At 41.2% G+C, this 16,436-nt stretch overlaps 1 protein-coding gene across 1 annotated transcript in view; it reads left to right on the forward strand.

Annotated features, from left to right (window-relative positions):
- Window positions 1-324: 324 nt before the first annotated feature.
- The window catches only part of stab1 (stabilin 1), a 111,955-nt gene continuing 95,843 nt past the window's right edge, over window positions 325-16,436 (forward strand). Inside the window, exons 1-12 of the mRNA XM_039797369.1 lie at window positions 325-926; window positions 7,520-7,647; window positions 7,828-7,943; window positions 8,914-8,999; window positions 9,258-9,327; window positions 9,469-9,564; window positions 9,882-9,995; window positions 10,698-10,885; window positions 12,517-12,653; window positions 13,056-13,183; window positions 13,444-13,520; window positions 14,866-14,988. Of these exons, the coding sequence (XP_039653303.1) occupies window positions 873-926; window positions 7,520-7,647; window positions 7,828-7,943; window positions 8,914-8,999; window positions 9,258-9,327; window positions 9,469-9,564; window positions 9,882-9,995; window positions 10,698-10,885; window positions 12,517-12,653; window positions 13,056-13,183; window positions 13,444-13,520; window positions 14,866-14,988 (1,317 nt within the window). The 5' untranslated portion in view covers window positions 325-872. The remainder of the gene's footprint in view (window positions 927-7,519; window positions 7,648-7,827; window positions 7,944-8,913; window positions 9,000-9,257; window positions 9,328-9,468; window positions 9,565-9,881; window positions 9,996-10,697; window positions 10,886-12,516; window positions 12,654-13,055; window positions 13,184-13,443; window positions 13,521-14,865; window positions 14,989-16,436) is intronic.

Raw genomic sequence — 16,436 nt, forward strand, 5'->3', positions numbered from 1 at the left:
AAAGTATCTGAGTACTTCTGTAGGTACTGTAGTCCATGTACAACAGTCACCATAGAGCCCAGAGAGGGTGAGAAGGGAGTGTTGTGTGTTACTACATTTGTACTTTTGCTGCTACAGTATTCTGCTGTTACTATTGCTATTGTGACTATAAACAACTGGACTGTAGTACTAGTACTACACTACTACTTTACTAGTACTAATACCGCTATTGCTAGTAGTGCTGGTGGTACTACTAGGGGAGTAGTAGGAGGAGATGACCTGTGCTGGGGAGGTTCCTACTTTGCCAGTTTCTGTTTTTTTTTTTTTCTTTCTTCTTTCTCTTCCTAGATTAGAGAGGAAAAGACGTGACGCCAGCAGTCGCTCCAGCCTCTGTGGCTGCTCTCTGCCTCGCCGGACACATAGCTGAGAGTTCATTTGTTTTTGTAATTCGTTTGTTAGCTCCTATACAACAGTGATTGTTAATGAGCAAAGACTACTGCTGATAATCCCCAACACTGCCTGGATCCACCCTGTACAGTAGTTTTTACTTTTTTTATATTTTATGAGTAGACCTTAGACCTATATTTCCAGTTTGTGCGTCTATCATCAGCAGGTTGCTTTCAGTTTCCATACATCTATTACTGTTTAATCAGAGGTCTTTTGTTTTCTAATAGTTTTCTTTTTCCTGCACAGAGGATGTTGTTATCTGGGTGTTCTTTCCTGTAGTTTGTAGAGCAGGTTGTGTTTGAGGTTTAGAATCGATGTGAGAAGAAAAAACTGATGTCAAGATCCAACGCTGCCTAAAAAAACATTCCCTACTTTTTCTACTGACTGGGGAGGACGCTGGGTTGGTGGATTTATTCTTCCCCTCCCTGGATGTGACACTTGGAGCCATGCTGCTGCTTCTTCTTATTCTGCTCTGCCTGCAAACTTCACTGCAAGAACAGGTAACACACCTCCTACTCTGTTACACTGAGATAATGTTTCATCTGTTTAATCTCTTTAGAGCTTTAAATTATAATTTGACATGCTCACAGTGACAATGCTAACATGCCGAGCAGCTGATATTGACCTGGTTTGTCATCATCTTAGTTCAGCCTGCTAACATTTTCTAATTAGCACAAAACACAAAGTACAGCTGAAGTTGATGGGAATGTTATTAGATTTGCACGTTTTTGGTCGTAAACCAAAGTTTTGGGCAAAACAAATCAAGGGAAAACAAAGTCAAGGGATCACCAAAGAATTTCGAATATCCTCTTGAATATCTGTACCATAGAAATAGAATGAAATTAGAACAAGCATTCCCATCCAAATCAGCATGGCAGGGTAATCAGAGCGGCATCCATTTTTATGCGTTACAATTCCATTGCAAAAAACTGTGACCGTTGTAGCAGGATAACTTTCACATAAACATTCGTATAAACCAACTTGTGGAAACTCGCGGAGTCACCGAGGCGAAATATTGCGACCAATAATCAGTCGAGAAGTACGAAGCATGAAGAGGCATCTTTTGTGCACTATGTCCGTTGGCTTGCTGCTAGAGAGGAGGATTGCCGGATTAAATTTTTTTCATATTTCTATTGGTAAGTCATCAAGAAAACAGGGTTCTCAAACTAGTGACTGTGACACACTTTACGTCCGCCGATGACGTGCGTTTTCACCATAACAACTAACAACAATCTCTTGAACTGACCATGGCAAACAGTTCAATGTCCGTTCTACTCACATTCTATTTCTATGGTCTGAACCAAATTTCATGGCAAATGTATCCAATAGTTGTCAAAATATTTCACTCAAAACCAAATGCATCAACCTGCTCTCTGCGCTAGATGAATGGTCAGGGGATCACTAAAGTCAGTAGGATTCATCCTCTGGAAACCATGAAAATATGTATAAAATATTGTGCCAATCCATCAAGTAGATGTCAACCGTGAATAAGTGAAAACTTTGACCTGCTGATGGTGCTAGAGGAAACCTCAGGGGATCACTAAATTCAGACGGCCAGATGTACGTACATTTGCGAATGTAGCGTTATCTGCGCCGTGACCAACCCGCAGAAAGCGCACGCTGTGATACTTCAGCTTACGTCGTATTTACCAAACCTGCAGTTCATTGGGTAATCAGCACATTTCTCCGCCCACTATACCGTAAATTGCGCTGTAGCAAAGTGTTAAGTACTATGATATGGCTGAGTGCAGACTGCGATATTCCCACTGCCGATGCTATGACTATGTTTGAAATGATCCTGATGCCAATATTTGTAATGTAGCGAGGAGTTTAACAACTGCTGGAATGGAATGTGAACGCTGAGTCGGAGATTCAATGTCATCTTTGATTTTTTCCAGTAACTGTAATGTTGCATGGCTGCTTAATCTGTAACGCTTAATGACTTTGTGTTCACTCAACTGAAAAAGCTGCCATTTCACCAGGAGGCATATGCGGGGAAACCCGCTTCCAGGTTTACACCTGCTTTCAAGAGGTGGAGAATTTTCACCGCAAAAATTTCACGGGCGATTTTCGTACACACCGCGGAATACATAATTAGGCGCACTTTACGCTTCCCCTCCCATCTCTTTATGGGAAACTCCCACTTTCCCCTTCACCCTCCCGTGAATGCATATGCATGACACGGAAAACAGCGACAGGCAGTCTGCGCTTTTCTAAATCTCCATGGTTTAAAAACACGGTTGTGATTGGGGAAGTTTATGTCTAGTGACGTGGGAGCACGGTCTGAGATCACAATGCTATGGTAATCGCATGATAGAACGTTCGACAGCAGTCTGTCATCTATAAGAAAAAAATCTATTCGAGAAAAGGTGCGGTGGACATGTGAGAAGAAAGAATTCAGGGAATTTACGCCTCCATGGGTCAGACATGCCCAGCTCTTCTGCAAAAGACGCTATCAGCTTGCAGACTTCGTAAGGGAATGCGGTCTATGGGAAGATCTGTCCAAATCAGCGTTCCCCCAATGATAATATGGTGTGTATCAATATTAGGAATAGAAGTAAAAATCTTTGACCTAAATTGTTCATCATCCCAATTTGGTGCATAGATGCTAGCTAGTACGACTTTGATGTGACAGAGTGTCCCTGATACAATAATAAACCGGCCATTTAAATCTGCAATAACATCATCTGCTTCAAATGGAATATTATTTTGGATCAAAATGGCAGCACCCCTGGCTCTTGCACCAAATTTGGAGTGATATACTTGGCTAAACCTCCTCCTTTTGATGCACATAATCTCACCACTATGTAATTGGGTCTCTTGCAGAAATACTATATCTCCTTTCAAATATTGGAGGAGAGAAATAATCTTGTTTATTTTAGTAGGTTGGTTTGCCCCCTTGACATTCCATGATATGAAGAAAATGTTATTCATTGTTTGTCTAGTTTCCATTAAGGCAAAGGTGGGTTAAGATTATACAGTGTAATATATATGAGTAATATGCTTGACAAAAAAAGGAAAAACAGACAGGTGTTTGTAAATAAAAGGAGAAAAGACATTAGAAATGTAGGTTAGATTGAAATTACATATATGAAATTAAGTATATATCAACGAAGCATCACACAGAAAAGAAAATAGCCTATCTGAAAACGCATCAGAGAAAAACGCATGCCAGGAAGAGAAAAAAAAAAAAGGAGTAGAGATAAGAGTAACATGAGTAGCAAATCGCCTGTTGTAGGGATCAGTCACCAGTCGCCATCGAAGATCCGGATTTCTGGTATGATGCCAAAAACTGCTGAGCTTCCTTCACTGAAAAGAGGCGCCGTCTCTCCCCGTCATCGGCCTTGATGAACAGTCGCGCTGGATACAGTAGTGACGGCTTGAGCTTGAGATTGAACAGCTGACCCATGACTTGTTTGTACTCAGCTCGTTGGTCCATCACTTCAGGACAGTAATCATCGTATAGGTACACTGACTTGCCATCATATTTTAGGTCGTCTCGCTTCTTGCGGACAGCACGAATTACCATATCCTTGGTCTGAAATTTGTGGAAGCAAATTATCACTCAGGTTATCACACACCTCAGCCGGTCGGGGTCTCAGTGCACGATGAACCCTATCAAGCTCCGGGGGAGAAGCCAGCACATCTTTGCCCAGTAAATCCACCAGGAGATTAGAGAAAAATATTGTTGGTCGTGTTCCCTCAGCAGATTTGGGTACTCCGATGAGACGCACGTTGCACCCTCTGGGGAATGTTTGAAAAGATTTCATGGTAACCGATTGAATAGTTGTTGAGGCTTTTCAGCCTCAACCAAAGTGTTGGACTGACTTACTGCCTGACATTGCCATCCATAGAGTCATGCTGCTATGGCCAAAAACACTGGATCCCAGATCAACTCACTAGAGTCTCTGCATTAGACCCTCAGGGCCTGATTTACTAACACTAGCGCAGTTTGCGCTGCGTCTGTTTATGCGAGTTCGGTAATAGCGCACGCTATGCTTCCACATTTTGCGTAGTATTTATCAACCCTGACACCCATCAGGCAATCAGCGTCTTTCTCCGCCCACTATACCGTAAATTGCGCTGTAGCAAAGCAGTACTTGTGCTATGATACGGCTGAGACCAGACTGAGATATTCCCACTGCTGATGCTATGACTGTTTGAAATTATCCTGATGCCAATATTTGTAATGTAGTGAGGAGTTTAACAACTGCTTGAATGGGATGTGAACGCTGAGTGGGAGATTCAATGTCATCTTTGATTTCTTCCAGTAACTCTAATATTGCATGGCTGCTTGATCTGTAACGCTAAATGATGTTGTGTTCACTGACAAAGTGTGATTCTTGTGTTAAAATATTTTCAGCCTCGCCTATGTCTTCGTCTTGCTCAAATTACTGTTGCCATTTCACCAGCGGCATAAAGGTCTACGAGGAACTCGATTGCGGCTGGTTTAGACCTGCTTTTAAGAGGCGGAGAATTTCCCCCGCGGAATAGAGGCGCGCTCTTACTGACAGTCTTTGTAAATACCACGGAATATATTAATTACCTAGTGCGCCCTGTTTGTAAATAGCCCGCATCGGTTACGTCCGTCTTTGTGACCAATTAGCACCTGGAAACAGGCGCAAACGGCTTGATAAATCTAGCCCTCACTGTCTGGTAAACGGCAACATCTTTCAAACTCCACACTTAAAGAAAGCTTTTTGTATTCAAGCTGAGATAACCCTGATGGCATCACTGTGACATCATCAGGGTTATTTTATAAAAACTTGACAAAGCTCCTTCAGAGCCACAGAATACACTTTGCAACTGTTTTCACAGGCTGAGGTTAACCATGGCAACTGTAGCAACCTGACTTTGTGGTGTAAAATTGACAGAGTGTTCCTCTAAAAATTCAAACTAACTTCCCAAGTCTGAGACAAAACCTAACTAATCAGATGAGGCAGTTGCATACTGTGGTTTAATCATTGGCTGTTAACAACCATTAAAACTTGGTGTTGTTGCTGCATGGTCTATTCCTCCTATTCCTATTAAGATACTGATGAGAAAATTGACATCTCCAGAAAAGTAGCAATTTGTTTTTCAAATTTGAAATTCCAAACCAACAATCAGTGACAACCCAGTGTGTATTTCTAGTCAGGTGTAGAGAGGGATCAGTCAAACAACTGCCTGTTCAGCCTTATTGAGATGACATCTGTCCTGAGCTGATTCAGCCACAGACCACAGACATCAGAGTGAAACTGGTGCTTTACTGCATCATGTTGTCGTCCTAGTTGAGACATTTTCAGTTTGATTCATTTTATATGGCAATAATGCTGACTCTTAATTGACATTGTACAGATCTGACCCAGAGTCAGCCTCTCAGTCCTTCATTAAGCAGCAGATTGCTGGCCAAGCTGTGTAGTGGGCAGGTGTTCCTCAACTGAACAAAACTTAATGCTGATATTCTTCCCTTTCAGTTCAGGACGCTCGATGGTGTTTTAAGCCCCCAACGTCGACTTCAAGGCAGCGCTGCGACCGTCGACTTCAAGACACCTAACCTTAACCCTAACCCTAACCCTAACCATTGCCTAATCCTAGTGCCTTCAAGGCAGCTCTGCCTGGAAGACGACGTCGGGGGCTTAAAACACCAAACACCGTTCAGGACACACAGTATCTTCTTCCCTTTTTAAAGAGAAAATACACAATATAACATAATTCTTGTTGTATATAATTGGTTCTGGGTAGAAGTAAAAGTATCTGTAAATCTGAGATAAGTAATGTATCAATATTCCAACCGACGACACCATCAGGTTTTAGGTTTGGTCCGCCGATGAGTTTGATTTGAGGTGTGAATCAGACACATGTCCATATCCCAGTAAAACTGGCATGGCTGCTATAGTACATTCCCAGTCTGTCCAGCATTCACTGTCTGTGTGCCACACTACTAAAACACTTTTGCGTAAACATGCGTTACTCAAGTACTTCACTTGCATGCAGATTTGATGTACTTGTACTTCCACTTTACACTTCAGAGTAAAGAAACTTTTTACTTCACTACATTTGTTTTACACCTTCAGTTTCTAGTTACTTTGCAGGTTAAAATTTACATGAAACACATTTAATTCAAGAAATAAAAGATAATACATTTTTATAGATTTTTTTTTATAGAACTACCCAACAGTATACAAAGTGGTTACAATTAACTCCTCCTCAACCAGCTGCTACATTTAAATACTGCTTACACACACATATTATTATTACGCATCAATAATAATAATCTGATTTATATGAAAACTAGAGGAGCACTCACACAGGACTCCGCCAAGGCATGCCTAATCTCACGATGTTAGTGCAGTGTGAATTTTCAACATTTTCCCAATTGCTCCGACACCACATGAATGCAGCAAAATCGCCCTATCTCGAACTGTTAACTAAAGTGAAAAACAATTTGTGTACACGCCTTGTGATTCGGAGCCGCTCCAAAATGTAATGGGTTCTTCCTTGGCCCATGCCAAGTAAGGCCTATGTAGTCCTGCTGACAAACAAACGAAAACATAACTTCCTTGGTGAAGGTAATAAAACGCTCTTAACCACTGGTTTTATCAACAAAATGACTTGACTACTACTACTTCTGCCGCTGCTGCTGTTGCTGCTACTTGTATAAGTCTTAGATTTAAGTTTCCTGAAAATGTCTTTCAGTCTGTTCGACATAGCATATGAGCGTCAACTTCAGCATTTGTTTGAATACACATATGGATTTAGAATCACATGTACTGAATTTCCCTGCTGGGGATCAATAAAGGTGTATCTTATCTTAGCGTGCTTGTGTTTTCTTTTATCTATTTATGTATTGTTAGTATCTTGTAAGCTCATGACATGAGAAGAAAAGTTTTCATTCATTCACTAATAATGCTGCTGCCACCATATTGGTATTATCACATTCAGTGTTACCACTGCTGCTATTAACAGTATCAGTGGAAGTTTGAGTAGAAAGTGTTGCTTATTTAAAAACAGGGCTGGGCTGATACATACACTATTGTCTGGTGTCAGAAGAACAGGTGTTGAGAAAAAGTGGCATCAGATTGTAATAGAATGGTCTCCACTGCTCCCTTAGACTGCTGCTCCTGGTCGGTGTGATATCTCACAGAGGGTGGAGGTGCACACCTCCTGCACTTCCTGTGCTGCTGTCTCCACCAGCAGCTGCCCCCATGGCTTCAGCAATATGGGGCCGACCAACTGCAGGTACACACCAGGTTACATAACCACAGTTCTCCAAATCGGTGCAGGATTGTTTCCAAAACACACACGAACATTAGCTTCATAAATGTGTCATGAATGTAGTGAGCTGTGGTTTTGTGGTATTAGTAGTAATGTTGTGTGAATGAAGCAGTTCCTACGCCTCATGTTCACTGTGTTCTGCAGTTACGTGGTGGAGATCGGTGGCAGGGACATGGTGCTGGATGGATGTCAGCACATCTGTGTGAAGGGGTTCATGCAGCCACGATGCTGCCCACAGTCCTGGGGACCCCTTTGTGTCTGTAAGACACACATGCACGCGCCACACACACACACACACACACACACACACACACACATTATGTCCGGTATTTGGATTTTGGACTGATGGTCAGACAAAACAATATATTTGAGTACATTTGAAAAACATCTATCTCTATTTTCTGACATTATATCGGTTAATCGAGACAACAATCACCGTATTATTCCCTTTTGAGGGTTAGGCTGCTTTATTATAGCTAAGGTGGGACTGTTCGCTTTTTCTATAGTTCTGATTGGTCCTTTCATTGACGCTTCACAGCACAGCTCTAATCTCCTGTCACAGGTAGAAAGAAGTAACGTTAGTTGTGCGGTCAGTTGTGTGTGTATGAAGAGAAGTTAACTTCTTTCTGTAAATAGAGGGTTAACTTGTTAACGACCAGTTTCTGAAAGAAGACGATGTATAGCTCGTTTATTATAAGTCAGTGTGTTAGCCATAGAAATTGAAATATATTCTATTAATAATATTTCATTCAACCCTTTGATGCTGCTGCTGTGAATTTCTGTGAATCATTTAGCTGTGAAATGTCCAGATTGCACTAGTTGCACTACAACTACTGTGACTCACAGTGAAAAGTGAGGCAAAGAGTGACATTACTGTGCAGGTGTTACCAATGAAAGATTAACATGACAAAAGTAACTAGTTATAAGACTGTAAGCACCATAGTCCCATAAAAGACACTCTCAACAAATAGCTTTCTTGCTATATCTACATCACTTTCTTGCAAGTGTTTCCCATCCTCCTCCTGGCTCTCTAACCAATCAATAGGACAAATGACAATCATGTGATTGTGATACATAAACCTGCAAGATCGCTTGCCTTTAAACAGAAGCAAATTGGAATCCCAAAAACATTGAGTAGCATTCATTTCTAATCACCTAATCGAATCTCTTTACCTGTCTGTCTGTTTGTCTGTCTGTCTGTCTGTCTGTCTATCTGTCGGTCCCCTGTAGCCTGCCCCAGCTGGTCAGGAAAGACCTGTAACTTCCATGGAACCTGCCTGGATGGAGACCTCGGCAACGGGACTTGCGTCTGTGATGTCAGTATTCTGTCTGACTGTGACTATCCTACCTGTTTGTCAAAGACTTCAGATATCCATATTCTGTATGCATTTATAGGGGTTTATAGGCATTTACAGTGCCCTTAACTAACCATTGACAATAATGACCACTGCTCAAGTCTGTGACAGGAGTTTTGGATGTTTTTTTGGTGTGTTTATTTAAAAACAAATCTCATTTAGGTTGTCTTGGTATTAATATTGCAAAAATAATAATTATAAGTCGTATTTTTTCTTTAGGACGGCTTCTCGGGCTTTGCCTGTCAGGAGTGTAAGAATGAAAACATCTTTGGAGAAAAGTGTGATAAAGGTAGGCTCTCTCACATCTCGCCTCTGGTAAAAAAAAAAGTGGTCATATATGACAGCGTCAGTCAAAAAAACCCAACTTGTTGTGTTAAGAATGTCCCACAGTTGTTACTCTATACTCTACTCTGTCTGTGTGTCTGTACAGAGTGTGACTGTGTCCATGGAGTGTGTAATCAAGGTCCAGATGGTGATGGACAGTGTTTGTGTCAGCCACCGTACACAGGGAAGCGCTGTGACCAAGGTAAGACCATGACTTGCTGGATTATCCTGAATTAAATAATAACATAAACAATATAAAGATATATCAGCCCACATTACTGCATGTCATTAGGATAAAATACCATCCATGAATACTCAGTCAGACTGGGTATCCTTTTAAAAAAAATAATATTAAACAAAATAAAATGGTTTAAGACCAGAAGACCAGAAGAAAAATAAAATAACCCTGGAACTATTTAAATTGTTTTTGCTGCATTTTGACACATATTGCAGTTTCAGTTTGTTATGACTGTCTGTATGATGTTAAATGAGCTGCTGTTGTGTCTGGGTCTTTGGCAGTGAGTACCAGGTGCAGCAACTGCAGCCCCTACTCATACTGTAAAGGAGAAGGAGATGCCGCCGACTGCGAATGTTTGCCCGGATACAGAAGGACGCCACAGGGCAAATGCGCAAGTAAACACACAACTCAACTGTGATCTCAGATTTCTCTGTTTTATTGGATCATAACTTATAGTTTAAGCTGTGGGTTTTTGGGTCTGTTGGTTCATCAGCCCAGTTTGTGTTAGTGCTAATATTAGCAGTCAGCTCCAAGCAGAGCTGAGACTGCTAACATAGTAACTAGTATAGTATAATAATAAAGTTCTTCTTAGCCTGATGAAAGTTGAGCTAAGTCTGAGAGTATAGAGCTGATATTAGCAAGCTGAGTCTGGGATGTCCTAAAATGGCCACCATACAGCGTGTTAACTCATTTGCTGTAGATAGCATCTTGACCTTTCCTCTGGCGCCATGCTCAGGGCAAACTTTACAAAAAACTGTGATTCATCAATATTTGATAATATCTGTCAACTTTTGATGGTGTCTCCAAAGTTCTGAGAGATTGTCTTTATATTTTTGTCTTGTGGGAACAGGATTCTGTATTTCATGTATGTTACATTCACCAATTATCTCTAGAAATACAGTAGATCTAGATCTAGATCAGCACCAAATCCAGAACTACAACTAGAAAAAGGTTTCTCTCTTCGCTCCTATGACCTTGACCCAGAACGAATTCCTTTCTCTCACTGCCTGTTTATCCTAGAAGCAGGAATTGCTTTTGAGATTTCATAAATGTAGAGGCTCGTTTGAATTTAATTAGATCTTTGTTTTCCTGTTCAGGTATTTGCTCAACGAGGGACTGTGACGTCAACGCCCAGTGCTCCTCACAGGGGTCAAAGGTCAGCTGCGCCTGTAAGCCGGACTACGAGGGCGACGGCAAGATCTGCATACCCAAAAACCCTTGCTCCGTGAACAACGGAGGGTGTCCCATCAACTCCACCATCTGTGTCTTCAAAGGACCCAACAAGGTTAGGATGCCTCCAGAAGCAGACTTCCTTGACTAGAACCAGGAGAGAATCGACATAGAGAGTTGATATCAGAACAAGTATAAACAAGCCAATATTAAAGGTCCAATATGTAATAATGACAGCTAGTGTATAAAATGGCTGCTGGAGTCCAAATTCAAAATACTGAAAAGAGTCGTCTCCCCCGGCCTCTCCTCCCCAGCCAAGTTATTGGGAGTTGCCAGGTTGAGAAAGCTAAATCCAATGTCACACATTGTCAATGTTAGCTTGATGCTAGTTTCGCATTGCCAGACATTACTCCACAGTGCAGCGGAGTTGCTAGATGCTGCTATGCTGACGGTTATAAAAGCCTGTGCTCTCCCGGAGCTCTGTACCCGGCTGACAGTCACCTTTTATTGACTAACCGTAACAGCAACGACCGCTAAAAAGGCCGCAACCTTGCCGAGCTTTGTGCCCGACTGCCATTTTCTCGTTTTAACATCACTGCAACATCCGCTAAAAAGACCGCCACCTCGCGGTCGTCTGTACCCAGGGCACAGTCAATGTCTGTCGGCTACTCCTGCTGAACAGAAGCAGGGGAACAATTTTGGCAGGGGGGAGATTGTCGGTACTACTACTTCCAGACCCATTACGCAGCTTGTCTATATACTGTACAGTCAGTACATTACACATTATGGTTGCATGCCAGTTTGTAAGAAAGTGGGAATCATCTTGCTTTCCAACATATCATAACCTTGAAGCTGGCGATGGTAAGGTTAGCCACAATAACGTAACATAACGTTTCATACATTGCAAAGCGACCTGTAGAGAACACTGTGTCCCAATCCAACAATGCAGGCTGCGGGGTGTTTTGCCAAAGTTAAATGGCATGTTTCCATTATGAAGAAGTCAAACTTGCGGTTTCTGGCATATGTCATGGATCCTACATTAGCAGTTAGCGTGTATTAGCATGGCCGCGTTAGCACCAGTCAGGATCACTTCACCGGCTGTGTCTAATTTTTTTTTGATAGCAACTAACTTGAGTACTCTATATAATTTAATGCGAGCACGTGAATGTTGAAATTAATGAAAATTACTATCCTTACATTAGCCATAATACAAATGAATGAAGCTCAATGCTTACCTTTAGGAGGAAATTAGTCAACTCCTTGTCCTTTTAGGCTCTAAGCTGTCTCCATCTTTTAAATGCATCTCCAATATTTACCCGTGTTTTACCTTGTCTCTGGTTATGCAACAGTTTAGAAAGGTGGCAAGTTTCTTTTTTTAGGGCGGGTAGAATGAATCCATTGATCCTGATCGTTTGTTTGCTGCTTCCATGGCTGTACTACTTTGTGTTTTTACAGGTATATCTGGCAACCCGGTTGTCAAAATAGGCAGTTGATACCAACACACAGGCCAAAACACAAACAGACATTCCGTCACGGAACGGAAATTTCAAAAAGAGAAAATACTGGCTAAAGCATTGTTGTCACAAAACATAGTATTTCAGCTTAGCATGTTTCCTTAATATCTGATGACACATTGTGGTGATTTTTTTGATTAAATACAGTAAATATATTACATATTGCACCTTTAAGTCCAGAATCGAAACCAGAGCTAAATCTTGAATCTTTCTCTGTCTGTTTGTCTCGCAGTCCAGCTGCGAGTGTATGCATGGCATGTCCCCTGTAGGTGGCAACGCTGAGTTTGGTTGTCAGCTGGTCTCTGCCTGCTCAGCAGACACCTGTGACCCCACAGCTGACTGTCAAACTAAACTGGATGGACAGGCCAGGTCAGACACACAAACACTTTGTCTGTCTTTTGCTCTCTAGAATTAGAGCTAGATCCAGATCTAGACACAAGACTAGAACTAGACAAGGACTACAACCAGAAATAGACCCAGAGCCAGTTTCTTTGTTTTTCTTTGTCTTTCTCTCTTGCTCTCCAACAAGGCTTCTCTCTTTCTCTATGTTGCTCTCTAGAATTAGACCTATACCTGTAACCAGATCTATAACCAAAATCCCAAATATATGGCACACACGCCGGATGTCAGGCAGTTATCTTGAAAATACAATTCAGACTCAAGACTAGCCAAAGTTAGACACTGTTACTCTATCTTTAGCTTTTTGTCAGTTTGTCTGAATGTGTGTGTATTTTTGTACAGTAGTGTCATTAGTTTCCCCCTCTCTCTCAGGTGTGTATGTGATGCGGGTCGGATTGGTGACGGATGGCGTTGCTATGGTAACCTGATGGAGCGGCTGATAGAGCTGGACAGGAGTGGAAGCCAGAGAGAAAATCTGACCGGCGCCGTTGCTATGTTTGGTAAAATAACCACAAATACACTGTAAAAAATGTTTGTTATACTTGGTAATATGATTAGATATATATAATATGATAAGACCAAACTATAATTTTTCTTTCTGGATTATATTTATGAAAGCACAATTACGACCAAAACTGTATTCATTGAAAAAACAGTGACACCACAGAATTATGTCTTTAACATTATTTGTAAAATAAGACTACTTCTACTTGCCTCTACTCTACGACCTTTGACCTTTGGTATATGTGTGTGTTTTCAGAGAAAGGCTGTTCACTGCTGCTGAGTCACAACGGACCATTCACGGCTTTCATCCCCCTGCTGAAAACCCCTCTGACAGTAGGTCGTCTGTCTGTCTGTCTGTCTGTCTGTCTGTCTGTAGATAACGCTCTGACTGTCTATTTCACTCTACCATTTCGTAGTTTCATCAGCTGTGACGAGCAGCTCTAGAGCTCGCTTTGTTTGTCCATAGAAATGTCCACACCCTTTGGCGGCCACATTTCTTTTTAGCCCTAAGAGGCTGAAATTTGCCATGGAGGTCACGTGTGAGTTATGGTTGTGTGTGTGTGAATGCATGAGTCTACGTGGTCGCAGCTATTGCCAATTTGCGCTTGTTTTAATGATCTCGGCAATGTTCCTCTAGCACAGAAACACAGAAGTGCCCTAGATATTGTAACCATACTATAGATTGTTGAGCTTTTTGGCTCTAAAGAAGTGTCGATCAAAGCTGTTTCAAATTCAAAATGGTTGGCTCAAAATAACTTCTCACACTTTACTACTTTTGTCTGAGGTGTTGCTCCTCCTCGCTGTAAGACACGTTCATCCATTTCTCAACATCAGCGAGCTGCTTTGCACCTCTGATGCCTCACTGTGCAGCAGGTTTCCTTTGAAAATGATTGAAATCAAGCTGCTTATTCTCTGTTTGCAGCTGAATGTACTATAATGTAGACCCAAAAATGTAGCTAGATTTGTACCTAGGCCTCTGGAAGCATAAAATATAATGAAAAAGCGTCAGCAGGTAAAACAAAGAATGTCAGATGATAACACATTTTTTGCGCCTTTTCCCATCTCGATCTATTCACACACACACACACACACACACACACACACACACACACACACACACACACACACACACACACACACACACACACACACACACACACACACACACACTAACAATAAAATGACCTGAACTGATGCAAAAAAATTAATTCATGCAGTGACTATAAAAGGAAAGCGAGACCATATACAAAACCAGACAAAGCTACTGTCCACATCAGGACCACACCAGAGGCTGCTGAGAGAGGCTCCACGTGGATATGGAGTGATCTCGGGTGCCTAATTAATTCTGGGCAAGGCACAAAGTTAAAAGACCCAAAACACCCTTTGATCCCAGATTAAATCTCAGCTGTAGCTCAGAATAATTTGGGCCTTTTATGTCTCTTTTTACTGTGAGTGAAATGCCAAGTGAAATGTATTTTGTTGCTGCATCAGTTGGACTTCTTTTGGAGTTCCCTTCATTCACAGTTTGCAGCTTTGTTTAATCTCCCAGTTTTGAGCCTTTAAAACATTTGTCGCTTTATATATTTTGGAAAAGAGGGAGTGCAGCAACTAGAAGGTAGAAAATGAGCAATAAATAGATTCCAGTGTATTGATCTACTCACCTACACTGTCTCTACAGGGGGTAAATGAGGAGCTGGTGTGTAAAAACCACCTGATCCTGGGTCAGCATCTCTACAAGGATTTGGAGGGACATGACTTCAACCTGTATGGAGGAGCCACGTTGAGGAGCAAAGACAACAAGGTAACACAACTCTTTGACCTAGATAAGTTAATGACATAAAACTGAAACAGTTTCTTCCTCACATACAGTATATAATGTAAAGATTTACAATGATGTGAAGTTTGGAGTTCAGAGGACATTGTTTAGTTTTAATGTACTGATGTGACTGCAAACGCTTCATGTCTTTGACCTGCGTCTTAAAAAGTTAAAACCGTAGTATTATTATTTGACATTTATTTATTGCGGAGGAATAACCCCTTGAGATGAACCATCTTGTTTTCGAGGGGGTCCTCGAGTCCAGGTACAGAAATAGACACTGACCTTGCAGTGGCAGTCAAACAGAAGAAAAAACAAACAAACAAAACAACAACAATAAAAAAAACTTAGTTAAAAGTTAAAACCGTAAAGTTTCCAGTGATCCTGATGATGGAAAAGTCATCATGAGGTACAGTATACATGTTGAAACTGCCTAGATCGTTGAAGAGGACAAGGACACAACACACAATCAATAAAAACGGTTATTTTTTAACTTTCATAATTTTGTCGAAGTCAAGTCAATTCTATTTGTATAGCACAAAACCACTAACCCCATAATTTAGTGTTAGACAGTATTTTAAGTTCTAAAATTAAACATTCATTCACTGTTTGTCTTATTTTGGAAAACATAAAAAGGATTTTGTTTAAAAAACATGTTTTAATGATTTAAAGAATATATATGAATAGAACAGTTCCATTCCCATACAAATTTCCCATTTGCATTAATTATTTAAAGGTGCTTTCCTCAAAAACAATATATAGACTAATACAAAAGTAATCCCTCTCAATCATCACATATGTAAAAGTCTTTGACCGGATGTCCCTCACCTTCTGCTTTCTTTGTGTTGCCATCCTAAACTCTGGTCGATTCAGGAAACTAGAACTGACAGTCAAATTATATTGATCTAGAGTAAAATTCTCATCACACACTCTACAGCCATTTTTATTCCAGAGCTTTCCTCCCTACGTGCACATGTTCCACCAAAACAAGTTCCTTCCTGAGGTCTGGCAATGCGAGACTACATATGTAATGACCCACTAGAAGTGTGTGGTGGTGTCTGTATCTGCAGAGACCCTGCCCTCTCCCTGGATTTGATCTTTTCTTCTTATTTCGGAGAGCCGTGGCCGTGGTCGGGACGCTTCTGGCCGTCAACAAAGAGCCTTTGGACCCCACGTGGATGTGTTACCCCCAGCCAAAAACAGCGTTTTAATTTTCCAACCACCATTTGCCCTTTGTGTCTCATGCTGACGCAAAACCTTAACTTGACACAGACACACAGAAACAGACAGGATGAACCTCTGCATTCACTCATAATCCAACAATGCCGCGATAATGCCAATAATTGCTGCGAGACAAGAAAAGAGACGTATATTGCTCTGATTAACTCATCATATGTAAATATAACCTGGGGGTAGGACTGGGCGATATGGAG

This window comes from Perca fluviatilis, chromosome 4 (genome assembly GCF_010015445.1).
Source record: "Perca fluviatilis chromosome 4, GENO_Pfluv_1.0, whole genome shotgun sequence".
Taxonomy (NCBI): domain Eukaryota; kingdom Metazoa; phylum Chordata; class Actinopteri; order Perciformes; family Percidae; genus Perca; species Perca fluviatilis.